The sequence below is a fragment of the Mastacembelus armatus genome, chromosome 12, assembly GCF_900324485.2.
Source record: "Mastacembelus armatus chromosome 12, fMasArm1.2, whole genome shotgun sequence".
Taxonomy (NCBI): domain Eukaryota; kingdom Metazoa; phylum Chordata; class Actinopteri; order Synbranchiformes; family Mastacembelidae; genus Mastacembelus; species Mastacembelus armatus.
This window is the reverse complement of record NC_046644.1, coordinates 11080727-11108707: the sequence shown is the minus strand read 5'-3', so window position 1 is coordinate 11108707 and position 27981 is coordinate 11080727. Positions and strand designations below refer to the sequence as shown.

Here is a 27981-nt window from a genome sequence, read left to right as displayed (position 1 = left end):
CAATGAACGTCCAGTTTTGGTGGTGAGTTGCTTAATTTTTGGAAACTCAACTATCAAAGAGCTGATTTAGAGTATAGCTAAAATTCTCTGGCCCAAAATACCAACATTATTTGATCTACACTTTGCTGATATACAGCACAGGGCATGAAGTATGTGTGTGAGTGTGGATACAACTTTTTCCACCTCATGATCCTTCACCCAGGTAATTGCAGTAAATATTTGACTTTTCAACCCCACCGTACAAAATTGCCCAGGTAAAATTACTATCAAAGTTGTGGTTGACCTCAGGGAAAACTTTGCAGATCAACTTGTTTACTATTAAAGAGCTCAGCTGCGCCTTTAAGAGTGCATCAGGGAAAAAATGAAACCTTCAAGCAACATCTAGTGTAAATACAGATTTATTAAGGATGAAAATGTTCCATGATAAACAAAAGAGGGGAAAAACACATTCACAGTACATTTCATTTCCCTAACCTGGTACACTGAAACACTGTACAACTTCAAAACCCTGTTGTTGCTCTGCACAAATATGATGGTGCTATACAAAAATGCTCTGTTGGATATAACAGGGGGTACGTTGGTAAAATTATCATGGTTTTCCATTTTCCTTAGTTTTATTTATACCTCAACAATGGCAACAAGCTACAAATATTAAGCAAACATCTCAATCTAATAGTCCATTAAGCCTGGATTTGCTTGTGTAAATTGAAATGTAAGAACAATAAACTCCCACCTTACATTAAATGACATCTGTAGATCTATACTTGCACAACAACCAGTAAACTTGCCAGCAGCAAACTGAGGTCTGATGGTTAAAAATGCAATGCGAACACAAAACAGAAGGCAGTTGGTCGGGTTTTGGATATATGAGAGCTGAATTAGTTGAATTTAAGGAGTGTGTGTGGATGGAAATGATTTAAGGAGTGTGTGGATGGAAAATCCCTGGTGCATTTGAGATCCTGGTGGATTTATTCAAAGATGACTGGTCAGATAAAGCTCCTATGAAAAGCTATTGGTCATTTTTTAATGGAGAGGTAGGACAGTTGTCATGGTCAACATGTCAGGTCCCAGGATGAATCTATGACAACTAACTTCTAACAGTACTTGCACAGATTTAAAGTGACTGAGACTGCTGACCTGTTCTGAGCTATTGTATGTCGAACCATGTATCAAGATAAAAATCAAACTATTTCATCTACTGTACTTATTGACCATAAAAACCTAGAGAACAACCTGAGCCAGAAAATAGAATGGACTAAGTTTCTGGTGATGTTAGTTCAGTTGGCTCAGCTGTGCAAGGACAGGCACAGAGCAACAGCTACTGTCATTTTGTCACTGATCTTTCTTGGGTTAGTCACATGGATATAGAGCAGCCAAATCATCTACACTTGTGCCACAGAATCTATTGAAATTAAGTGTAAAAAGGCAAAGGCTTGGCACAATCTTGTCTATGAATAATTCTGGACTTTAACAAAACAAAGGGGAGAAAAAAGACAAAGTTTTCAATTTAGAAATTCTCAATAATAAACCATTCATGAATTCAGAAATGTAGCATCGAATTAAATAAGTGCATATGTTTTAGACTTTAAAATCAGGCCTTAACTGGTTAAAATCTGACCTCTGCAAACAGCGATCCTTCATTTCCCTCTAAAGTAATAATGAGGAAACATGTATCGGAGTGAGTGAGCAACAGTCCCTTAAAAACAAACAAACCTTTACCTCAACAGGTTAGCATGTCACATGTACTGTAATATGTAAAACACTCAGGGTGATGGAGCAGACTTCAGAACAATTCAGAAACATCATAAAACCCATTAAGCTATCACAAGAGAATTTGTTTGTAGGAGTGTTTTGTTTGCTGTCCAGTATCACTACTGTGGTGTCACACTTCAAGGTCAGCTCTTTTATTGCAATAGATGCTCGACAGATGAGGTTTGAATGGATTTTTAACCGTTTCTGGATCCATGTGTTATTGCTGCATTGGAGGCATTGGTGAAGTTCACAAGACACACTCAAGTGAAAAGAAGAAAAGCCAACAGCATGACGAGATTTCAATAACTGGCTATGGCTTCTAAAACCTGACCCCACAGACATGTTTATTTCTAGGTTTCTGATAATTACTGGAATACAAAAATCTCTCAATACAGTATAAAACTTGAACTGAAAGAATCATAGAAAAATGTTGTTGCTATTCTGCTTTTTTCTTTTCACTTGTTCAGAAAAAGAAGGTCGTGAGAGGACAATACACTGTGACATCTGAATTTGAGCAAATAAATCAATGGGATCATCAAATGATCTTGCTATAACAAAACCAAACTGGAGAAAAGAGAAGCAAACTCCTTACAGTGTGGAAAGTCTTAGTGCTCAAATCTGTAGTACGTCTCTCCCTGGTGGTTCACCCTTATAGCTCCACTTCTGTTCTTTGTTCATTCCAACTCATCTAAAATGTTCTACTGTCTATTTCCTAAACATCTTAAGAGTAAAATTTAACATATCTAACATTTTAATTCATCTACATCTCTGATTGTATTTTTTTACATTAATATTTGCATCTAAAATTAAGATGACACTGCCAGGTATTCATTGTTGATGTACCCTTCCTTTCTTATCTAGAAATAAAAGAAAAATCAAAGAGAAACAAATCTGTATAACTGCTTTACAGCAGTGGGAGCAATCCTACTGCACAAACACATTTACAACTGACTTTCTTTTATTTGTAGATCACAGGAAGGGTTTGCCAAAGACACTTTTTCTAAATGATCATCTTTGCTCAATTGATTGTTTCCCAGTTGGACACAACAATGGTCTGAATGCTGAAATACTTTTGTACAAACTGGACTTCATCAACATCTTCCTCCTTTACTTCATGTGTGCTCTAAGTGGTGATGTCTGTCTGAGGCAGAGCACCCTTACAGGGCCAGGGACTCGCGGACCTTGGCTTGCAGGGCATCACAAGTCTTCTTGGCGTCGCCTAGTAACATTGCAGTGTTGGGCTTGTAGAAGATGGGGTTATCGACAGCTGCATATCCCACACCCAGGGAACGTTTCATCACAACAACCTAGACGGAGGGGAAGAGATGGAGTCACACATGATTAGCTCCTATTAGGATGACAAACAAAATTTGGTACAAACTATCCCAACTTTTCTAAATAAAGCCAGAAATTTTCTGTCTCCTTAATGAACTCTGTCTAGCCCCTTGAATACAGAAATTAAGTGAACAGATTTTTTTCCCTTACAGCTGGGATGTTTGAAATTTAAAAAGTCACTCTTGTAAGAGGGCCTGATTTCCATCTTGGCTCAAACTGTTAAGCCAAGTTGCTGTATTAACATATTTACCAAACCTGCTTTCACTAAAACTACTGTGTGTAAGGCTAAAATAGACATATCTGAATTATAACCTAAAATGCTTCATAGTTTGCTTTGGACAGTAGGAATGCCTATTGTTTAGCATGAACAAAAGTCTAAAAAAGTGCTGTATTTCAAAACTGTTTATTGTTGGTGTATTTACTCACATGCATCACTGGCACTTAGTAATATCTATTGTATTTAAAAATGATTGTGTGAATTTTTGTGTGACCGTATTTCTGTGCTTAAATCTGTGCACCTGTATGCATGTCTCAGTTTGCATGTGTAGGAGTGTGTGTGGTTAGCTAGAACGTCCTCTTTGATTTCCCCAGGGGAAAGTGTGTGGAAAGTAGTGGGAGCGCTATATAGATCCCAGATCTCGGAGTGGTGCCAGTGTGATGCTCTGAATGTCGTCATTCCACGACGAAACAGTCACCGCTAATGGGATCAGGATGGGACTGCACCTGGCACTGTAACTATCCGTGTACATGTGTGTGAGTGAGTGTATGTGTATGTGAATCCACATTTCTTCAGGTTTGTGTTTGTCTTTAACTGGGGGCCCCTCTACGGGTGTGGACCAGCATTCAGTTGTGGCAATAAAAAGCAGTCAGGTTGTAAAATCCTCCATTCCTCTTTATCTTTTTGGGGCTTCAGGACAATCTGAAAACCTCATTATCACACATGCATGTGCCAGATGTCTCACCTGCTTAGACTTCCAGACCTCCAGCACAGGCATACCAGCAATGATAGAGTTGGGGTCTTCCTGGGCGGCTGAGTTCACTGTGTCATTGGCACCGATCACCATAACCAGGTCAGTCTCTGTTTGGACACATCAAATCCAAAATTTAAAAATTACATTACTACCCCTTTATCTGGAGTTTTTTGTTGTTTTCTTTTCTTTATCGGGTGCAACATTCAAAATCCCAGTGTGTTTTTAATCAGGCAATATCCTTTCCATCTCATCAAGGTTTTTTGCTGCATTACTATACTTGCAAGTTTTGATTTAACTTTTGAAATAGACTTTAGTCACTTTAGTTTTCTAGACATGACACAAAACAGCACACTATTAGGCATTTGGATACATAGCCCATCTGGACAATTTAAAAACTACTTAAATGAGTTCATCTTTAAATGCAATAATGTCAAGGCTTCGTGAACAATGACACATTTTGTCAAATATGTCATGTGTACAAATACCAGTGCCAATAATGATTTGAGCACTGTTATGGCAGAGTGTCCACCCATCCATTATCTGTACTGCTTACTCCTATCAAGGGTCATGGTGAGGCTGGCCTCATCACAGCAAGAGACAAACACTCACATTCACAGCTACAGACAATTTCGATTCAATAATTATCCTAACCCACATGTGTTTGAACTATGGGGGGTACCTGGAGTACTCGGGGGGGGGGGGGGGGGGGGGGGGGGGACGACACACGAGGAAAATATGCCAACTCTACACAGAAAGGCCCCAGGGTCAAACAGCACTTAAACACAGCACCTTCTTGCTGTGAGGTGTCAGGGCTAACCACACCAGCACTTGTGCCAAAGTCCTGAGCTTTGTCTAATGGAAGACTGTGTATCCTGTTTTGGATTTTGAATTGCTGATATGGCTTTTAAGAAATGGCTCATTTACTCAGAGACCGTGCCTGAAACACTTAAAGATGATGGGATCAACACTGAGGATAAAACTGGTTTCTTGAGAAGAATGTGAATGTCAGAAAATCCAATATGATGGAAATGAATGTGACCATGAATGTGCAAGAGATTTGGCTTTCACCAGGAAATCAATGGAAATATTAATCACTATGTTGCTGCAACAAATTGTTTCCATGATACTGGCTACAACAAAAGGTATCTCTTCGGCTCATTGATTTTTATTAATAGCGGGTGAGATTAAAAACCTACAGTATCTGACAAATATGGCTACTAGTGGTCCTATGTCATGGCGGGGGAGGTCAAGAAAAGTTTGTTGTAATGCTGACAAGAGGTCTGTCAGCAAGTACGTCACATATTTTATTCTTTAACCTGAAACTAATCTTCATTTTGACATTTTGAGAAAAAAATTTTTTTCTGTCTTGCCCAGAATTACATGAGAACATCAACAGCAGCCAAAGCAAGTGAGTCAATCTCCAACAATGTCAAACTTAACTCCATGTTTTCAAATGCCAGCTGCCTTTGTTGCAAACTATTTAAAAAGGCCCAACACAAACATATCGGGTCAAAGTAATTTGAATCAGTTAGCAGAATTATGGCAGGTGCTTAGGCACTAAAAAAAAAAAAAGAGAGATCTTACCTGCAAAGTCCTCGTTAATCTCATCCATTTCCAAGACAATGTCATATGGGACACCAGCTTCAGCCAACAGCACGTTGAGCTGACCGGGCATACGGCCAGCCACCGGATGAATACCAAACCTGTGGGAACAAAAGACTGGCTTTAATGACTACTTGAACGCTGTCACTCTTTTATAAACTTGGTTATTAACAATTAATACCTTAATTAATCTTAACGTTAATAAATTAATCAATCTCTCTTGAATCTGAGAAGAATACATGAGAAAGGAAGAGGAGATGTCAAAGGTGGTTAAATTAAACCCAAAATGTTGGACAAGCCTTGAACTTCTCTCAAGCTGAGAGAAGTTCAAGGTGATAGTCCAGGCACACATACAAGCCTGTTTCCATTCCTCGTGGGGACTTACTCTGATGTATATTCATTTCCTACAGACTTACCCCAACCTTAACCATAGCCACTACCTGCCTAATCCTAATCTATACCCTAACCTTAACCTAATCCTAACTTTAAACCAAGTCGTCTCTTTTAAATGCAGTGATTTAAATGTTGGGGACCTGGATTTTATCCCCACGAGGAACCCAGGTCACCACATGTCACTGCATGAAGAGGTTTTAGTCCCCACAAAGTTGCAAAAACATGGTGTACACACACACACACACACACACACCTCCATGTATTATTTGTTGAGCACGTATAACAAGGTATACATAGCTCTCAAACTCAATTAGCCATGTCATGTAATCAGAGGGTAGGAAATTAACACCAGCCACTGAATTCTGGTAGCTGTCTCTCTCTCTCCCTCCCTCCCAGCTGCATCACCATGTTACTGACCGTCATTTGGAGATTTATTTTATTTATTGGGCGAGGTTAGGTGGATACAAAGTGCAGATGGCCTGTCAGTTCTGGGATCTATTAAGAACTGAGGCTACTGACTGAAAAAGTCAGTTTCTGCACTCCATGTGATTCCATACAATCAGACTTCAAACTGTTAATGTACTGTAGTGTCTGAGGAAGACATCCAAAAACAGCATGTAGTTCATTAAGACTGAAAAAGGTTATGGTAGGATTACAAAGACAAATATGAAGAACGCAAGTGACAAATCAAGAGAGTGCATCAGAAAACAGAACAAAGAAAACAGAAGGGAAACATCAAGAGATTTGGGTGAAGGAGGTTTTTCCTTTTGCTCTGACCACCCACTTTCCTCTAATCAAGTACAAATGCTCTAAGTAGCAGCAGCTGCAACAGCCAGGATCAAACGAATGAGGCAGTACAATTACACAAGCTTCCGCTGTACCTTGTCCTTCCTCTCCTCTCTTTTGCATTTCCTTTTTCTTAGTCTTTCTTTGCACACAGGTCTCTTACTATCGGTTCTATCAATGTTGCATTCATGTCCAGGCCAAAACCTCAGCATTTCTCTTCTCTCCTTCATGGTACACTTTACAGCTTGTATTGGATAAATATGTAATTTCATTTCCCTTCCTCCTTAAACTGAATGTGCATCCATCTATAATGTCTATATCTGGCATTCATCCATCCATCTATACCTTGAAACTGTTTCTGAGATGTTTTCCTGAGAGACATTAACTATTGTAGTTTCTTTTGATGAATTAAATTCATTTACATTTATTTTAAATGGATCAGCTTTATCACCCCTTTTACCTGACTTTCTTGCCAGCAGTTGTAAGTAGCTTCACCAGCTCGGCAATGGGGTACTGGGCCTTAGCAGCGCAGAGCCCATAACCTGAAAGACAAAACAACAGGTAGAAATGAGCTAATATTGTTTTCTGTGACAAACACACTGTGTTGACATGCAGCCTGCAGTGATTGACAGGTGATGTGGGTAGAAGTCAACCTTCAGCTGCAAAACAGAAGACATCAAGCACTGGGAGACCCCCCCTCGCGTTCTTTCACTTCCCAACACAGCTTTAAAACGGTATAATGATTATGCTCATTGCTACTGTGAGAGTGGAGAAGGATAGCATGTGTATGTTTGAGCACTTAAATATTAAACACATGACACAGCTGGCTTCAAAAGGATTCCATAACAGTGACCACAAGTTAGGAAATAAGCAATGAATGTCTGTTTCCTTGATGTTGACTCTGTGCTGAGGTCTGTGTTTAACTAATCAGATTCAACACATATAGGTCAGATATAAAGGTGAGTGGTTATCTAAAAGGCTCACGAGCTTTTAATAGAAAGTTACAGATGTTTGACAAAAAGTCTTCTAAACTATGTGATTATGTCACTTTATCATTTTCTCTTTGTAACCCTGCTTATAAGAGGCTATCTTCATGCTTTAAATATCTAATTTTTAATATAACACTTATACACAACACATATAAAATCAATTTATCTGTATTTTAAGTCGGTGAGTTACATCAAATTCTGTTTCTCTTTCATTTTTTTCATGTTTAATAACACCGATTAGTGGGTACTTGATTTTTATCACACCACGACACATACACAAATGTCAGTAGTGTTTACTAGCTTTGTCAAAACAACTAGTCAAAAACTGTCTTGTTACAACACAGCAATCAAATTGACACGCTTTCAAACCCAGCATAGGAGAAGAATGAAAACTCTAAGGAACAAGCAACTCAACAATTTAATGGTTTTCACTTGTTCCCTCCCCATCACAATTCTTTCATTCCTTGTGCTTCCAATATTCTTCTTGGTGTTTCTCCTGTAAGAAAAACAAGTGGACCCAGACCATGCAGAGATGGGCCAGACGAAGCCAGGAAAACACTTATGTTTATCAGACAGAGTCTTAACCGTTTCCACAGATGTCAATCAGGCAAAATGACTGTGACGGTTCCAATTAGGGAGAATGGTCAGAATGGAAACGAGGGCCTGATGGGAGGCAGTGCTCAGTCTGCCTACTGACTACTAGAGTAGAGAAAAGAATTAAGTGTTTGGATGGTATGTGTACTAACACTGATGTCATTAGCAAAACACTGCCTACAAACCCTGGCTGGTCTGAGGTTTGAATATTTAATGCATATGCTTTAGTGTAATTTTATTGCTATCTGTACAAAAGCATAAAAACGTTCCAGCTTCAGAGCATAGAAACAACATCCTAATTAAGTTATGCTTTAAATCTAAAGGTTTAAGATCATATGTGGTTGAAGCTTGTCTATGTCCATGTTTAGAGGCTTTTGTTACATCCTGACTGGTCATCCCAACCAGTTTCTATTATGATTTGATTTTTCCAATCCTCATATTTCTATGGGTATATGATTTTCAATTATCAACTGGTACTTTTATATTTTTCTCATCTTTGTCTCATCTCATTCATTCATCTGTGTTACGTAAGTAACAAATGTGCCAATGTTAGGGAGAAGGTGAAGCGGCGTGTCTGCCTCCTCTCTTGGGTTGCCCGAATGCCGACACTCGCTCCAAACTGCATACTTTACAGCTGCACACTTGAAGTTTGCAGTATAGCTATTTCTTTTATATTCAGTATTTTCACTTGTGTTACCCTAGGAGTTAGAGTTCAGCGTAACCATGAGCGTTTTTACTTTTTTGTCGGTACAATAATATTTTCAATTGAATCAAGAGTGTATTCTAATGTTGGTGACTACTTGACAAAATGAAAGTAAATTAACAACAAAATCGCTTCTCTATATAAGTAACACTACAAACCAGAGTAGTGATAAAAGTAAAAGTAAAAAGTAAAATAAAAATACAGTAAATAACTAAATAAAATTTAAATAAGCCACCATAAATAATAATAAATGAACTTTTTCAAAGTTTCTTTAGTTTGTTTTTGGCTGCAGGCGTTAAGATGCTTTCCTCTGTCTTCTATTAGTCTCACAAAAGTAAAACTAAATATTTTCATCTACATCCTCCTCCATGAATCAATTCTATTTCGCTTACATTCCCTTCTCGACCATGTGACTACTTTAATTTTACAATTCTTGTAAATTGCAGTGGTTTCCTCTGAAGAGTTAGTTTTGTATATAAAGCACTAGGTGCTGTGGCTGGAATTACCAGTTTGCAGGCTGGATGCCTTTGGTCTGTGTTTACATGTGCCCACGTGAGTAAAACAACTCCTTCGAACAGTGACTCGTTCACAACTGTCTGGTGAGAGGAGTGAGATGTCAGGAGGCCACACAATGATGATTTTTAGGACACTAGTTCCAAGGAGCATAATCCAGTGGGAGGTTCAGACACATATTTGGAGTCTATTATTGAAAACATGTGAGATGAAGAAAACCTGTGGGGCTGGAACAAAGGCTGGATCGCATGTTCTAACCACAAAAAAGAAACTAGAGGCCAATTTTGGACGTAGCATTTGAATTGTCTACAAAAACCCAACGTACCCTCATTCCATCTAATTTTCCCTTCACCTTGAATGTATATGCTGCACTGTAGAATATTTACCATGGACTGACGACCACACAGAAACCGGAGTGTGTGTGCATGTGTGGCCAGTCTACCATAACCTGTCAATTAGCCTAGCTAAATGGTGATGTAAGCGGGGTCATGAAAAGGTTGAATAAACAGAACACACACTTTGCTAATGCTGGAAAAAAAAAAAAGTGACTGGCAAAATCAAAAAGTACCATGTTTTTCCACTAGACACAGAAGATCTCCAAAGTGTGTAGGGGGATGTGTGTGTTCTTGTTTTTGTGTATGTGTGCTTGTGTGTTTCTTACCTGGAGTGATGATTATTGTCTGGGCCTCTTTAATCATGTCGACAGTCTGATCCACATTAACCTCTGTGTGTGTCCCAGTGATCTCCATGGGCTTTCCTCTACCGGTGGAAGATGTACCGTAACCTCCCAGGATCACATTAGCAAGTGAACGATTCATGGCCTGGAAAGGGAGCAAACATTTTCTATTTCAATTTTTATGATTATCCCTAACATTTGCTTCAGTGATTGTTTAATGTGGCAACAGAAGAAATCCAAAAGGGAAATTGTCTCAGAAAACGCACATTTGTGACTTGACATTTTATTCAGAACAGGGACTCTCCTGTGCTGTTACAATGGTAAAGTTAGAGTCCCTCCTGGTGGACAGGAGTGGAACAACCACCCAAAACAGTTGGGGCAGATTTAAAAATGCAGTGTTATGCTATAGAAATTCAAACAGAAGTGCTGAGACTCATAGCAGTAACATTTCTGTGAATGTTCTTGAAACTATGACTGTGCGCCACTCACCACACACATAATATATGAGAGAATGGCTCCAGATGACCCAATGAGAGCTCCAACGATGGTCAGCAGGTTGTTGTTCAGCAGGAAGCCCTCGGCACACAGAGCCCAGCCTGAGTAACTGTTCAGTACGGTGATCACCACCGGCATGTCAGCGCCTCCAATAGCTGCTGTTAAGGTGACACCCTGAAGTATAGAAAAAAAACAAGACTTTATGTAACCTGCCCAGCACTGCCCTGAACCATCTATGAAATATAGTGATATATAACACAATGAGAATATGGTACAACATGAAGCAATGTTCCTACATCTGGACCAAACCAGCTTTGCAATGTAGTAATTGGATCTCACTATGATGCCCAAACATTTCTCTTCTACAGGAGAGAAAAACCTTCAACTCAGGGAAACATTTTTCACAATCAAATCCGCTTCAACTTCTCTGTCCATCTATCTTTTGTACAGCTTTTGTTTAACAAGGGCCAACTCTAGGAACAAAAGAAGCTGCGAGATCCAAGAGTGTGTGCTAAACCTTTTCAATTTGCATGTGCAAGTCACAGATTTTTAGGTAGGTTTATTTTTTAGGAACTTGTGCAAGTGAAGAAGCATGCACGTACAGCAGATGATGCATTACACTGTACTTTAAAGGCTGTTTAGAAATCAGACATAGTTCATCCAAAATCACTAGAGATGCACAGATCATTTCTTTTCTGGAAATCCTGTTGCTGATTTTGCCAGAAATACACAGATATGCAAAGTAAGCAAAAAACCTGAAATGGCAACACATCTGTTCAAATCTAAAAGCTCCTTATCAACCATGCAATGTACACAACTGCCTCTAGAGGCTAAAAGCTGAAGTTGCTGCTTAAACATTTTTCAACTTATACAAGAGGATGATTTGCCACAAACAGTTAAACTTACTTACTACTAGTAAAAAATATCTCCACCATAGAGATATTTATTTCTGACAAACTCCGTGGCACATTTTCAAAAGTTAGGCATGACTTAATGGTGAAGTTCACAGAGGTGAATACCAGGACTCTGGCAGTTTTACAAAGTCAAGCCTGTTTGCCACTAGGGCTGCCAGACTATTAAAAACTTTAAGCTCAACGCTGAATAAATTTCTGGGCAGCTACTGTTTCCTGTGCAAGGAGCCCCTTATTTGACTTTTTTTCAGTAAATTACTTCTGTCATCTCTTTTCTCACATGGTACATTCTAGTTGGTTTCCAGCAGGGTCTCCAGAGTCTTTAATGCCTTTTCCCTTTCCCTCTGTTTACTGAAGTCTTTTAACAACATCCTTACATGTTCAGTCTGTCAGCATGTAAGAAAATTCCAACATGCAATATTTTAAAACCAGATTTCTCTCTTCAAGGCCTTCACTCACTCTCACTCTCTCTCTCTCTCACACACACACACACACACACACACAGATTGTACCATGACAGCAGAGAGAGCAGAGACAGATCCAAGACAGGTGAGGCCTGTGGTATAGCTGGGATCCATCATGTAGGGAATCATCCCACCAACACTAGCTGCCATAAGACTGGCATTCAAAGCATGACGAGCAGGGAGCATGAGAGGAGCACTGTTCAGCAAGCCTGCAAGGAAAGAAGAAAGAAGATGATGATCAGAAAACAAGGAAAAAAAGACACATCTCTAATACACATATATAAACACATTTATCATGTGGCTGTGAACTTCTCATAGACGAGAAAATTCTAAACAATAGACATGTCGTAATTATCATTATGTTCTCCTTCAGCAGCCAACACTTGAGACCTGTCATTAGCTGAATGTCACGTTTTTGCATAATTTGTTATTATGAAACACCAAAAGCAGCCAAACTGGAAATAACAGGGCGGCTGCCAGGTCTGGTGCCAGCGCATGAACCTGATGAACTCTTATTTTCTTTTCCCTCCATAGCAGGCAGTAGTGGGCATGAAGCATCAGATATTCCTTTTTTGAGAACTACAGTACAGTATGGCTAAGCTGACACATCATCTGCCCACAGCAACCTTAAAAAATAATCAATAAATAAAACAGTACAGTAATATTTATATAATAAACATATAATGTCTTGTCTACTTGTGTCATCATTAATACTGTTATACAAGAACAACGTTAATGCAAGTTCTTTCTAAAGATCAGCACACTCAAAGCACATGTTTGCCCTCCAAGGAGTTTGAAAAATATGTGACTGTGCTTCGCTAACCTTGCAGTTTGCCGTACGCCACCAAAGAACCACTGAAAGTGATTCCACCGATGTAGGTGCCAAGGTATGCGACAATTTTGGTGAGGTTGGCTGCAGGGTCTGTGGCAAAGTGGGGGTACTCGATCATGTATTCGGCCACACAGGTGAGCACAGCAGCCAGCCCCACCAAGCTGTGGAAGGCAGCCACTAGCTGGGGCAAGTCGGTGATCTGGATCTTTTTAGCAATGGCCAGACCTAAAGAGAAAGAGAGATAACAAATAATGAAGTGCAGTGGCAATGACAGACCCAAACATAAATAACATGCAAAACACAAGCATGTGTGCACACACAGATGAATGCTGGGAAACGGGTCCATCTGATGTACCAGGTGTTGCACATGAGGCCTGCTTGGGGAAATTCCACGTTCACGTGTGTGTGTATTATGCAGGAAGCCTTGCAATGTTGCTGTATCTGGAGCATTATTGTCTGTGTGGATAGTTTAGTCTCTGCTTCAGCTTTGTTACTGGAACAATTCGCATTTAAATGATTTTCCCAAAAGGGAGAGAGAAAGTGAGTAATCCATGATGCTAACCATTTTGACAGACCTCCTCAGTCTGGCATAGAGTTAGTCATGTTGTGTTTGATGTAAACATCACAGAGTCTCTGTGCTGAGCACACCTGCTGCTTAATCTGGCCAAGACTGGAATACATGCACACATAAACACAAACCAAGCAGAACTGTGTCCACTAATTTAGAGACTTTCCATCTGCTGAAACACAATTCTGCAAGTATTAGCATTTGCCTGCAAATCTGCCTTCTCATTCTTTTGACATGAATACACAAAGACTCACCAGCAGTGCCACCCACGGCCATGGCTGCGCTCATCTGTGTCAGGAGCTCAGGGCTTGGTTTGAGGGCACCCAGAGTTGCAGCGATTCCCCCTGCAACTCCCATCATACCCAAAGCATTACCCAGACGAGCTGTGGTCTGGTTGGAAAGGCCAGCCAGGGCTCCGACACAGCACAGACCTGAGCCCAAGTACATCATCTGATGAGAGAGACAGAATGGAAAAAAAAGATTACTGACAAGGATTGAGAGACCACATGATGAGAAAAAGCCCAATGATTTACTTTAAGTTCCTGTACAACATCTGGCCAACCAAAGAAGACCTTTGAAGGATGACTGGCTGACTGTTACATGGTCAAGGACTGTTTTACACCAGTTCTAAGAGACTAAGAAAAATGGTTTAGGACAAATACAGTCTGATCACAACCTTAAACTAAATAGATGTACGTGGCATAAACATTCTCCCACACCTGTTCGATGTTGTACCCAGAATGTAGAGCAGCAGCATAGCCTCCAACGAAGACACCACCGGGGAGCAGATAGAGGTAGTTATGCTCTGGAGGATCAGTGGGACGCTTGAACATGTCCAACATCTTCTGAGTTACCAGGAAACCCCCTGGTAGAGACAGAGAGAGAGTGAACACCTCTGATTTTACAGTGGCCAAATCAGGTTGAAAAGCTATTTTACAAAATCCATCCTTAATGATAAAAAAGTAAGTGGTGTTGACACCACAGTGTAATGACAGGGAGTAGAGGCACAGGAAAAATATCTATTTTTAGGCAACAGGTGTTTAAAAGCCAATAGCTGGACACTTTTGCCAAGCCCAATAACCAATGTCAGAAGTTTAATGAGTCTACTTTATGTCAGTGTAAATATTGCATGTAGAAAACCTCAAAAGTGTCAAACTGGGACCAGACACAGTCTGACTGGTTTACAGGCAGAGATCACATTACCGTTTTTCCCTCTGGCATAATTTTGTAGAAAAATGCACAGACATGCACCCATACAGTATATAGAGGGGTGAATCAGAGGGTACCACCTGTTTCTGTCCACTACATGTAATTTTAGTCTTAGACAGTCCTAGTTAAACATGGAATAATAATCTCACAACTATTATAGCAGACCAAGCTGAGGCAATGTATTAAAATGGAAGAATGCTCTAATATTTAAACAATGCAAAGCCAGTATCCGCTCTTCTTTTCTGGTTATTTTTCCAATGAAAGGGCCTGCTGGCACTATATTTAGAAAGCTTGTAAGAATAGAAGAAAATTAGCTACACTGACCAAGTCACAAGGCCTAATAAAATCCATCTGAAAGCACAATTGGTCATCCATTTCTGTGAAAATCATTTTTGAATTCATCAAATATTGGTTATTGGTAAGATATTGGAAATGTTCATTTAGGTTTAAGCTATTGCCCCTGCAAACCAACCAGTGGATCTTTGGTTGCAGTTAAAAAGTTTCAAATGAACTGACACTCGGCATGTTGACTTGAACTATCTTGTAGTTATTTTCCAAGAAATATTTGCCTTTAAGGCCCTGAGTGGTCAAAAAGTGTGGCCCAGTGCAATAACAGGAAAGTATGGACTTGCAGCTTGGGAGAGACATTTAGTTTAAGATATTCCACAGACCCAGGTGTTTTCCAATGCATTCCCACATATTAGAATAACGGAGGAAACAAGAGGCTACAGCCAGGGACCTGTTCCTCAAAACAGACACACACAAGTCGAAAAATTTCAGGACCTGTTTTATTAGAGCAAAATTTCCCTATTGTGTTTCATCCCTTTCCATGGAACACTTTTTCTCTGCACCCATGGTTTATGGGTAATGTGGTAAACCACTTAGAGATGTACGTGTGAAGTCGAACCCATGGAGAGCATCAAAAATTAAGTTAAACAACGGATAAGAAACTAGGCCTTTCTAGAAAGGCTGAGGTATTTCAGAATGTTTTCATTAAAGGATTAAGTTAAGGGTTTACAAAGTGGTTTAAACAGCAATGCCACAGAGCCTAAAGAGCTCCCGATTTGTGGCAGGATTCACGGCCTTGCCTTGAACCCAAAACCTTGTGGTGCATCTCTCACATGCAAAACTCTTAATATTTCTGTTTAGACTTGATGCAAACATGGGGCTAGACTGATCTAACTAACTAAGCTAACTATTCATTTGCTTGCATCACAGTCTCCCTGGATGTCTAGCTGTGATCTAATAGATGAAATTAAAAATAATTCATGGCTCAGTCCTGAAAGCACACAGTGTTTCCCAGGACTATTAGAGAGTGATGAGTATTATAATGACGCCAGGAACACTTTGTCATTATAATGGGAATTATTAAGGATAATAGCAGGAATGAATGTGTGTGGTCTTAGACAGAGCCACTGGCTCTGGTCTGAGCAGGTGGGCAAAAAGGGCAGCTGCAAAACTTGGTTGAAGGCATATTATTGTACAATCAATATAAAACACTTCAATCTTCAACCGAGGTTGATATTTTATTGGCTAAAGGTTGCTATAACTGGCAGGGATCACTGCGATGTGTCTATGTGCGGGTGACTCACCAGCAATGTTGACCGAGGAGATGAAGGCAGCGAGCACAGCCAGTGTCTCAGCAGTAGTTGTTGGGGTGTAGCCCCCTCCCATCAGGGACAGACCACCCACAGCCGTCAGACCTGCAGAACACGTTATTTTAGTATTCATGAGGCTCCAGTTTCATAATACATTACACAGGACATTTAAACACTTTGAAGATGTTACAAGAACAACACACAATCTCAACAGAACATGAATTCAATCAACAAGTTCGCCAAAATTGTTTAAAATCAGTACATCCACTGACAATTTAGAGTTGTCTCCTTAAGCTCATACTCTGTTTGCTTTCCAGATTGGAAAAAGAACGAAATAGGAGGAAGATTTAGAGATAAAAAGAGATGGAAAAAGAAAGAGAGGGTGTGTGTGTGTTTACCAAAAGAGGCTCAGGAAAGCCTGATAACATCGGTCGTGTAATGACTTACAGGCAGTACGATGCAATACACAGCATGGTCTGCACTCACACCAGCTTGTTTGTGTACAAGGTAAGGTGAACAGCGAAAAGACAGTGTGTGTACATGCACACTTGTTTTTAAAAGTCAGTAGTGTTTGGATGGATTTTCAAATGAGACAAATGTTAAGTTTCTCACTACCCTCCCTTTTTACAAAAAGTCAGCTTTGTAATCTTGTGTGTATATCAGCTCCTAAACAAAGAAAGTTTCTAAAAGCTGCCAAACATCATTTCTCAACAGCTACTATGTAAACACAGCTAATTTGAAATTTCCACTCTTACAAAAGAGACGACTGAAACTAGAGACTTGCCACATTGTTGTGATGACCATACTCAGGAGAGAATTCACTGGTTTCCAAACATTTCTAGTTTGTTTTTTTTTTTTGTTGTTTTTTTTTAGCACAAACTCACCTGAAAGTGTCGGGATTCCACTGTTCAGCATTTCCACTATGCTAATGTTTGGCATGTTTTCCTAACAAACAGTCTCAAAATTCACATTTGTATATCTACCCATACACACCGATATACTCAAATATTGAGCTAAAAGGTCAATACATTTGTTTTCTATTCATTTATTAATCTAATAGCAACCAATAATAAACAAATAACTTAGAATGAATCAGAAATAAATGGGTTTATGAACAATACGACTGGAAAACACTGTACATTCCCACCCATCAACAGGATAATACTGTATTGTGGTCAGTCAGAAAGATCAGTCTGGTCATTTACAGTTGACAAAGGGGCACAGGTAAAGCCAAGCTAGTATCAAAGAATTTTAGAAGAAGAAGAAGAAGAAAAAAAAAAGGTACAGTTACAGCATTTAGGAAGAGATCAAAGGTATGTTTGGCCACCACAAGTAACAGATTAGCCAGACAGAAAGCCAATAGGCCTGACTGGTTACACACACACACACATATATATACTGGGTGGGCCAGTGTCCTGTAGGTGCCTCTCTGTGACAAACATCAGGTACCAGGCTAGAGGCAGAGTGTAACAGTGAATCAGTGCTCTCAAGTAGATTAAAGCATTGCTATCAGACACCAGATATAAAGATGTTCTTCAGTGAGTCTGAATTTAAGAAGATCCACCGGTCATAGTCACTACTGGTTGTAACATTATAATCTCTCCATGAAGAATATAACTGTTCCGTGCTCAAACCCTGAATTCCAACACAATTCCCTAATGTCTGTGTGTGTGACTTTATGATGCCTGGCACAACAACAACAGGACTCTGCTGGTCTCACCGTTTCCATAACCGCAGTCAGTCAGTGACAGAAATAATAATAAAAAAAGGTAAAAAGGCCATGCCAAATATGAAGGGAAAAATACCTGGATGGAGAAAAAAGGGAGGGAAAAGGAGAAGACGTACGAAATGCGGAAAACATGAAGAGAGGATCCCATCCAACTAAACAAATCTCTTTCATTTGTAGCCTCACATTCTACTGATATTTAGTAATGATCTTGTGAACTTATGTCTCTTAGAGGAATCATGTGTCCTAAAGTGTAAAACCCACATTCATGGTGACATTTGACAAACCTTACAGAGCTGCAGCTTATGAGATTCCTCAAACGGAAAATAATTTAAAGTCGGAAAAACACACAAGATTGTGCAGGTATCAGAAACGAAGTTTTAAACTGCTACACTGCTGAGGTCTGATGGGGTCTGATTGACACACACACAAACACACACACACACACACACAAAGTACTTCCCTGACCCTCAAAGATTCCCGATGGTGTGTTACTTCCTACCCCACTGTGGGTCCTAAGAGTGATCAAAGCCATGAGGACAGATATATGCACTTACTTCTCTAACCTCTTAACCCCTCTGTGTTAAGCAGCAGCCAACACTAAGGACACAATCTTTAAAATTTTTATTTGGACTGAAAGAAAAACCTAGAAAATCAACAGTACGGCTGCAGAGACCTGATGGACAGACCTGTTTGATCTTTGAGCTGGGTCTGTTTACATTTTTTATTCTGGGTTTTAAAACATTTTACTTTTGTTAATTAATACTTTTGAACTATATTTGTTTTAGATTTTATGTTCTGTACATTTTCATTCACATTTGCCTCTGTGACACTATTTTTGCATTTTATCTTTTTTTTTTTTTTGCCTATTGGTCTCATTTGCTGAAACAGGTTTCAAACTTCAAGATTAGAATTATGACTAAACAAAACAAATGTATTGAATTATGGATGGAATTTATTACATTTTAATTAATCTATATGACTGTACTGTATTTAAATTAAGCAAGCACAAGAAAAATGTTTCCAAGTACTCATATAGTCACCTATATATTATTGCATTTTGTTGTTTCATGTATGTGACACATTAACTCATATGTATAGATTTTAAGATCATTGTGAGGACAGCTTTTCACTGTGCGAAACACACTAAACACAGCTAACCTGAGATGGCATTGGTGACAGACATCAGCGGAGAGTGCAGAGCAGGAGTGACTCCCCACACCGTGTGGTATCCCACGATGCCTGCCAGACCAAAGGTGGTGACGATCTGTGTGAAGGCGGCATTAGGAGCAGACAAACCCAGACCCAGCAGAGTGGCAAGACCTGTTCACAATAGAGACAAGGTTTAGAAACAAAAGAGGAGTCCCTGTTCCTTACAACTACAGGCAACCCTTTAACAGTTTAAATAACGTTACTAGGATGAACACTGGACATCATGTAAGAATCACTCAGATACACAGCAAACTTATTTTTAAGAAGCATGTACAACTGATTGGTAGCATTCAGCAGTTTGTATTGTTGGTTTTGTATTGTTGGTTGCAAGTGATCCAGATCTGTGTAGTCTGCCAAGTCCATAATGGGAAAACGATAAAAGATAAATATATTTAACAGTTTAATCTGAATGAATTTGGAGTTTAAGTATGAGACTGAAATTACCTAAAAAGTCTTTATTCAACAAACTGTTCACCAAATCATCAAAATCATAACATTTGAATTTATTGAGAGGGTTTTCTATTATTTTTAGGCAAATTATAGGCAAACCTTACAGAAAAAATTAAGAAAGCTAAGGGATAAACTTGACTTTATCTCTATAACCAGACATCATTATTGGTGATCAGGTTGAACACCTGGTGGTGTTAAGTAGGAAACTCCAGAACCTGAACATTGTGTGAACCACATTAACTACATGTGGTGCATTTACACTGAGCGCTTTGTGGCACCAAAGGAACCACTCACTACAGCGCTACATCAAACAAACACTCAGCATGACACAGATTTTACAACGCACATTTCCTGACACTAACGGGGTGTCAGTGTGTGTCCATGCTTGTAACCTGCCTCTGTCACCTCTTGTCTCCTGTGCACATTCCAGCAGAGACATCTAAAGCTTCTTATTAACCTTTCCTTCACCTTATGACAGACCTTAACCTTCTGAACGCTCAGTGAGGACAGTAAACAGATTAAGCATTGTACATGAGTGTTTCATCCTTGATCAGAAAATCGAAACTTATAGCACATTCAGTTTTAAACGCAACAACGAACCTCCAGTGTACATGCTAGCGGAGGTGAGTGTAGCCCTGAAGGGGGTGATTTGTGCAGCCTTCTCCGCCTCCAGTTGCTGGACACTCTTGGGTTTAGGAGGAGCTGCAGTGGGCAAATTGTTAGGTTGAGGAGCAGGGAACAGGTTCTTTCCATTCTGAAAATGACAGTAAACAGAGAATGGTACTATGTGAAAGTCATGACGAGGACTCCTAATCATCCTATTAATGGGTCAAATTGGAGTATTGTTCATTTTACACAGAAGAGAGAAATGGTCACAGAAAGTGGTGGAAATGAGGGCGGAATTGTTAGTTATATCAACAATATCAAATAATATTTCTTAAGATCTGAGTTGAACTTTGCTTTTATTCCCTGATCTTATTACCTGACTGTCTACAATGTCCTCCGCTGCACCAGCAAATCTGTGAAACATTAGACTATGCTGTCGAGATCAAAGTAAGCAAACAAATAGTCCACAGATATAGTAAGTAATATCTGCATTTATAACATGTGCGATCATTACTGTGATCAGATATGGGTCAGAAAATATCTGAAATCTAGTTTGTGACTTCCCTTAAATTTGGTTATTGCAGAACTGTGACCAGAATCTATACTGAAGATATTTTACAGATGAAAATGGAACTGAAGTAAAGCACACAGGAAAAAAGGAAAGGAGCTGTTTATGCAGAAAAGTTAGAAAATGTAATCAGCCATACTTAAAAAAAGGTACAAACACATAAAGTAATGGACTGCAGTGTGTTTCAAGCACACTGGCCGACAAATACACTATAACCAGCATACACGTGGCAGCATTGGAAAATATTCAGGCCGCTTCACTTTGTGCACACTGTACTCTAATCAATGTACACTTAATAGCCCACTATGCCCAAGTGAAAAAATGTTTTTTGAAATTTATTACAATTTGAGAACTCATTTACAAATTGGAGTTCTGACCAAATAGTTCATTTTTTGGAAAAATTTCTAAAAACACGTTTTTACTTTGCTGTTATGTGTTGCCAAGTGTAAATTAGTGAGCAAAAACTACACTTTTATTGATAATACAATACACAATAAAATTAATGTCTGCGAAAAGATAGTGGACTAAAATGTTTCTGAAGTCGTGGTATCTGTGACAAACTAATGGCGATACCTGATATCAACAGACTGAGTTGACAATTCAACAATTTTAAAGTTAAATGTTTTGGGGTTCAGACTACGTGGTATAAATAAATGAACACACATTTAAGGAATCACTACATTGCATAAATTTAACAAATAAAATATACACGTAAATTAGTTAATATCATTATAATGCCAAGTATTTTTTAAAGCATAAATTAATTTCAGTTCATATTGAGGGGTATATTTAGGTATATTGATCCATAGGCAACTGAAAAGATGCGTAACCAGTGAAAGATGAGATTAGAGTGACATCTAGTGACTGTGGCAAAGACCTACAAGGCATTTTGAAAAAAATCTATACATACCTGCATGGATCCTGGTTCTGTACTATGCTGCGACCTGTTTATCAGCAGAGGAATTTGTGACATTTGTAAGTTTATTCGCTGTGGGCCACATGAGACCTCATACCTGCATGACAATTGATCCTCTAACAACGTGATCCATGGTCCCATAGTCAAAAACATCTTTGACATCGAGGTAAAAGTTGTTCTTGTCAGGGCTGATTGCACGTAACAACTTTGTGATGTTGTTGGAGTACAGAGTGCTGGACTGTGTTGGCAAACGGCTGGGCAGGTCTGTGTAGCCGATATGGGTCACTCCCTTAAAAATAAATAAATAAATGAACAGTTATGAGATATTTCTCTATATATTGGGTATGGATGTGAGAATGTGCAAACACCATGCACTGACCCTGTGTAGTGACAGCTCTCCAGGTACTGTGGTCTCAATGTTTCCTCCAGCCTCAGCAGCCAGGTCCACCACAACTGACCCATCCTTCATGCTCTCTACCATTGGTTTGGTGATCAGGATAGGTGCCCGCCTGCCTACAGTGTTAAAATGGAAACACACACATTAACAAATAATCGGTGAGCTGAGAACTTTATGAATTTTGCTTGCCACATTTAAATCATGCCATGGATCCGTTTATGCCCCAATAAATGACTAATTGAGTACAGCTGAATTTGCTGTGTATATGTGGCTACATTAAGTACAGAAACTACTGAACCCAAATGGAACAAATGTACTAAATTCTGCTCTGGTACATTATGGTAACGTCATTTTCAACGTTCAGTAAGTATCCCGTGACTTGTCCTTTGTTATTTCTAAATTATTCCATGGCTAGAGGAATGTTGTTTACAGGACTTAATTTAGAGGATCCTTCACTTTTCATATTTATAGTTGGTGTTTATGTTGAGTATCTATCTGTGCTCCTGTGCATACCAGGGATAAGAGCAGTGCTGATGACAATGTCCACTTCCTGACATTGTTTAGCAAACAGCTTCATCTCTGCCTCTATGAACTCCTTTGACATCTCCTTGGCGTAGCCTCCTTGGCCCTCTCCTGACTCCTTAATGTCCACCTCCAGTGGCTCTGCGCCCAAAGATTTAAATTGCTCCAAAGCTGCAGCTCTGTGAGGGGAGAGGAGATGTGTTTTTTTTTAGTCAGGCAGGTAGGAAATATAACTGAAAGTAAGAATGCAAGCTGCATATGAAAAAAATCATATTCCTAGATTCCTATAATCATGTTCCTAGATTGGTAATGCATGAGTAACGCTGTTGTTAAAACTGCATACAAGTGTACTGTATAATAGCAAACCTTAAATGATAGGGCCGGAAAGTTTCTATGTTTGTGTTATAGATAGTTGCTTAGCTTAGTTGCTATGGTTGTGCATGCATGCAATCCAACATAGCAGCCTGGCTGTTTAATGTTCACTCTCTTTACAATTTATTATGTTACAGCTAATGCAAAGTGAATAATTAAATACAATCTTTGATAATCCATATTCATTTTATTTGCACTTCAGGCATATCATAACAGACCTGGTATCAAATCCTCTGACAATGGCTCCCATGGCCCGGGCAGTACCAGCTGCAGCCAAACCAGCCACACCACCTCCAATGATCAGAACCTATTCAAAAGCACACACATGTGGGAAGGACAACACAGTCACATAGCCTGCAATGCTGAATAAAATTAAAGGTAGGCACATTCACACTGATATGAAATAAACGCTCACAACAGGAACACACATGCTCATTTTACACACCTTTGCAGGTGGCACTTTCCCAGCTGCTGTGATTTGTCCAGTGAAAAAGCGACCGAAGCTGTTAGCTGCCAGGACAACTGCCTTGTACCTTTAATGACAGAGTACAACGACATAAAAAAATAAGAGAGAAAGTCAAGCAGTAAGAGTCTAAGTATGAACTTTACTCTTATGTGTTTAAACATATTCAATTACAACAACTGTTCAATATTCAAGCAACTTTTTGTCTGTGATCTTGTGAAATTGCACACTCAGCATGTACATACCCTGCAATGTTTGCCATGGAGCTCAGTGCATCATAGCCCTGGGCGATGGTGACTCGGGGAACCTGGTCCATAGCCAAGACAGTGGTTTTCTTCTGGGACAACATGTCCATCAGCTCAGGGTTCTGAGCTGGGTAGATGAAGCTGATTAAAGTGGCCGCATCCTTCATCATCTCCACCTCATGGACACCGACAGCAGGGTTGAAAACGGGAGCACGGACCTGGAAGCAGAAACATTCAGTCAGAGAACATAAGTAGATAGAGGAAATCCAAACTATAAAAGATCTTTGCTTCTACACCAACACCAACATCTTAAACCTTATTACATACTGCAGTACACCAATCTCTACCATTCATCAAACCTGCACTTCTTTCTATATGCATTTACACATACTTTACCATACATTTTCTTCAGTTCTCTTCCCACTCCATTGTTATACCTTGACCACTATTGTCTGAAGTGAGAATATAGTTTCAGTATTAATTGTCATTTGTCCTAGGAACATCGCTTGTCTTACCTTAAATTAGTGTACACTTACCCCCAAATTAGAGTACACTTTATTTCCCTAAAACCTCTACTCCCTTTCTAAACCCTTGTTATTGATTAGATAATTAACCTCCCATCCTCTTGCCCTGCTCTTCACTTTAATCATACCTTAACCAGCAAGTCAGATGCCAAGACATCTTTAGTGCCTTTAATTGTTGCTCCAGCCTGGGTGTACTGTTCATCGGGGAACTTAGAAGGCTCTCCGGCACCGGATTCCACGACGACATTGAAGCCCTGTTTGATGAGTGCCTGGACACCAGCAGGAGACAGTGCCACACGACGCTCGTTTTGAAAAATTTCTTTGGGAACGCCAACTGTGAGTTGTTTGTATGGAATGCCTGGTCAACAGAAGCAAAGAGAATAGAGACTCATCTAAGTGCCAAGTGTTTTAATATTACGTCAGTAATTCACTTTTTATGCTTTAATGATGACAGACTCATTCATTCTGAAAAACTGTTGCCTCTGGCCTTTGTCAAAGCTACAGAAACTAAAGCTCTGTCATTAATATTTTAAAACAGTGGTACCCAAAGAGGGGGCCAGGACCCCTAGGGAGGGGGCACAGAGCTATTGTGCTGTGCATGAGACAGGCATGTTGTGTTGGCTCCTATAGAAAATTCCACTGCAGTTTCCCACCGTCTCCTCACATATACACAAAAACCAACAACTTTACATGTACCTGTAATACTAACATTAGACAATCAACTTCAGCACCATGTGAAAAAACATCTCCTCGTTCACTTCTGTGAGGAAACAGACCTAAGCTGACACAACAGCATCACACTGTATTATATTTCCATAATTGCAGTATCTTCCTTTACAGTATTTTAAGCTGTGTTCAGGGTTTTTGGGTCTGGATTTATGACTCAAACCTGTCTTCCTGGAATATATTACTCTGTCTTTTCACAGTGCACCACTAGTGTGCTGACTAGTTTCCCTGGTTTCAGTCTGAATGCCCGACAAAGAGTGCTGTGTCAACATTTTTGACACAATGTGAAAACATGCCTGTAAAGTATGAAAGCATCTGCAGAAGCATAACTATCATATTCATTTCATAACACTAATCACACCAACATCTCCAGCACATCTAGCACTGTGTATAATGCCACAAGGCTGCATTATCCTTAATGTGACCTTGGAGCTGACAGTAAATAAAGGTAGAAACACTGACCTTCACAATAAATGTTGAAGAATAAAGTATTCCATAGGGTTAAATGATGTCCAAAGCTTGGCTTTCTTTTATCTATATTTTGTCTAAACAGTGGATTAACTTATTCATGACAAAAACAATGTATTGCCCTTAAAAAGGAATAAAGATGCAAAGAAAAGAATGAATGAATGGGCAGCACTATACAGTGTAATTATACCACAATGACAGATTTGTTTGTGCAGTTGCTAAGTGCAACCACGCAACTAAAGCAAATGGTACAAACAGCAGCGTAAGCGTATGAGTACTGATGCTGACTAGTACCATGTCACTGAAAACAAATCCTCTGGCAGTGTTTGTGTAATAACTTGTTGACACCTACTGCTGATACACAAGTGCATGAGAAAGTACACAGAAACAACTGCTGTTCCTTTCAGTAGTACACAGGTAGTGACAAACCTCAACAGTTTGGTTACAAGTGTTTTAAATTTAGGTTAAACTAGAGGAAGAGACTAACTGGAATCCATTAATTTAATCTATTCTATTATGATCCCATTTTCCAAAATAAACACTGTGAACTCCAAATGCTAATTATCTGTATTTGCCAGATAAGTATACAATTAATAGCAATACTCCAGCACAAAACCACATACATCTAGGTTAGAAAGGCTCAAGGCTAACACTATTTAGCCTCACATGTTAATGTAAACACTTTAGAAGTTCTTGCATTGGCTGTCAAGGTGCTAACAAACCAGAAAGGTGATTAAGGATGTAACTAACAATTATTTGCATTATCAATTGCTCAACAAATTATTATTCTCAAGTACTTCAGTAATCATTTGGTCATTTAGTGAGCCATTTACCTGGACTGGCACATCTTCCGAGAGCTTGATGGGTCCTGAAAAAGCGTATGTATGATGATTTGACAGAACAGCCGCCCTGCAGCTTCGCACAGGAAACTTTGCTGAGCACAGGGGCCGAACAGCTGGCCGCCACAACGCGTAGGAGGCTCGCCATGGTGTACACACACACTCGACACTCGCACACCAGGAGGAGCTCAAAGGGACAGACAGCACCCCTCCTGGGAAAGAGACATGACAGGGACACCCTCAGATTGATACCTAATAAAAAACAGTTCATTGCTTGTAAGGGTCACTGTAAAAGTAATATAATAAGTCAACTGTGTCCCGCCCACCCATCTAAGAGGGGTCTGTAAATTAACAATGAAACAAAACTGACTTTAACTTTAATATAGTTGAGTCTAGAGTTGAAATGATTAGATTTCATCACTTAGTTGAGAAAATTGTTTAAACTATAAACAAAAAGCAAAAAACATCCCATCAAAACTACCACAGATTTTAAATATATTCCATTACATGATAATAAGCAATCAAAAGTGTCTCTTGAGGACTTGTTTGCATATAAACCAAAGTGTCATTAGACCAGACAGGATTAACACTGGTATTTCTCACATAAAGGCCTGGGTGTGCTGCAGTTATTTCATGTCAGACCTGTTATTAAAAACACCACGTCACCAAAAAAGTGCTGCTCTACAAAATAAAACGACTCACTCACATTGAGCTAACATTTAGTAACGTTGGCTCATTGAATAATATCATTGTTAAATTCACTCTCATAAACCTTTGACTCTGTCAACTGCGCCACTGACGCTTATGACCCAATATTTCGCCTATAATTCATTTTTGTTTTAATCAATAGCTTCCACACATTTGTTGTTATTGAGAAAACCTGAATGGTACGAACGTGGATTGATTTCTTTTATTTCCAGTGCCGTCTCTCTGAGGCAGAGGTCAACATGATTACTATCTATGCGGCCAGCACTTCTCTTTTTGTCTGCACACACCGCAGACCCTGCGCGCTAACGCCAGCTAGCTGAGCGCGTTAGCCGGCGGCTCATTCATGTCGGTTTCGTTTGACGTGTGAAGGTGAAGTATGACTCAACCAGCCCCGTGCTCTCTCACACACACACACACACTCAAAGCCAAACATCTGCACAGTCAAACCTGAGAGTAGGAAGGTTAGCGGCGGATAACTCGACTGACCTTTGCAGACAGTCCTGGATCTGTGCAGCACAGGCGAACTTTCCGTCGACCCGGAAGTGGTTTGGCCAAGTGAATATCATTGGTCCATGTGCGATGCATCATGACTGTGAAAGAGTTTTGATATGCTGCCACTGACGGGACAAGAAAAACTACAGATGTTTGCATCAACATCTAATTAACTGGGAATAACATTTATGTTCTTATTTTAAATATAAAGGCTTAAAAATATTCAGAAATAATAAATATATCACATATATTGTACTGTATCAGTATTAACGTACTAAAACTGAATCATAGTGAAGATGCTCTTTACATTTCCACTGAGAGGCGCCCTTTCACTTATTACTATCGCACTAAAAATA

The 27981-nt window shown here is 39.5% G+C and overlaps 1 protein-coding gene across 1 annotated transcript; it reads right to left on the bottom strand.

Annotated features, from left to right (window-relative positions):
• Positions 1-380: 380 nt before the first annotated feature.
• On the bottom strand, positions 381-27693 carry nnt (nicotinamide nucleotide transhydrogenase). The gene is made up of 22 exons (XM_026297404.1): positions 27620-27693; positions 26420-26637; positions 24521-24750; positions 23869-24086; positions 23606-23693; positions 23379-23467; positions 22780-22967; positions 22249-22382; positions 21967-22158; positions 20380-20533; positions 19279-19440; positions 16386-16496; positions 14304-14449; positions 13839-14034; positions 13008-13241; positions 12233-12393; positions 10804-10983; positions 10300-10459; positions 7300-7381; positions 5643-5761; positions 4050-4165; positions 381-3059 (listed from the first exon to the last, which is right to left on the bottom strand). The coding sequence occupies exons 2-22, from the start codon at positions 26571-26573 to the stop codon at positions 2910-2912; spliced, it is 3264 nt and encodes a 1087-aa protein (XP_026153189.1). The 5' UTR covers positions 26574-26637; positions 27620-27693; the 3' UTR covers positions 381-2909.
• Between the last annotated feature and the right edge of the window lie 288 nt (positions 27694-27981).

Coding starts and splice junctions, on each gene's coding strand:
- nnt (XM_026297404.1), bottom strand. CDS start 26,573: ATGGCGAGCCTCCTACGCGTTGTGGCGGCCAGCTGTTCGGCCCCTGTG. Junction 22,383..22,779: donor CAGCACTGCTCTTATCCCTG/GTATGCACAGGA, acceptor TTAACACTGTAG/GCAGGCGGGCACCTATCCTG. Junction 4,166..5,642: donor GATTAACGAGGACTTTGCAG/GTAAGATCTCTC, acceptor GTGTCCAAACAG/AGACTGACCTGGTTATGGTG.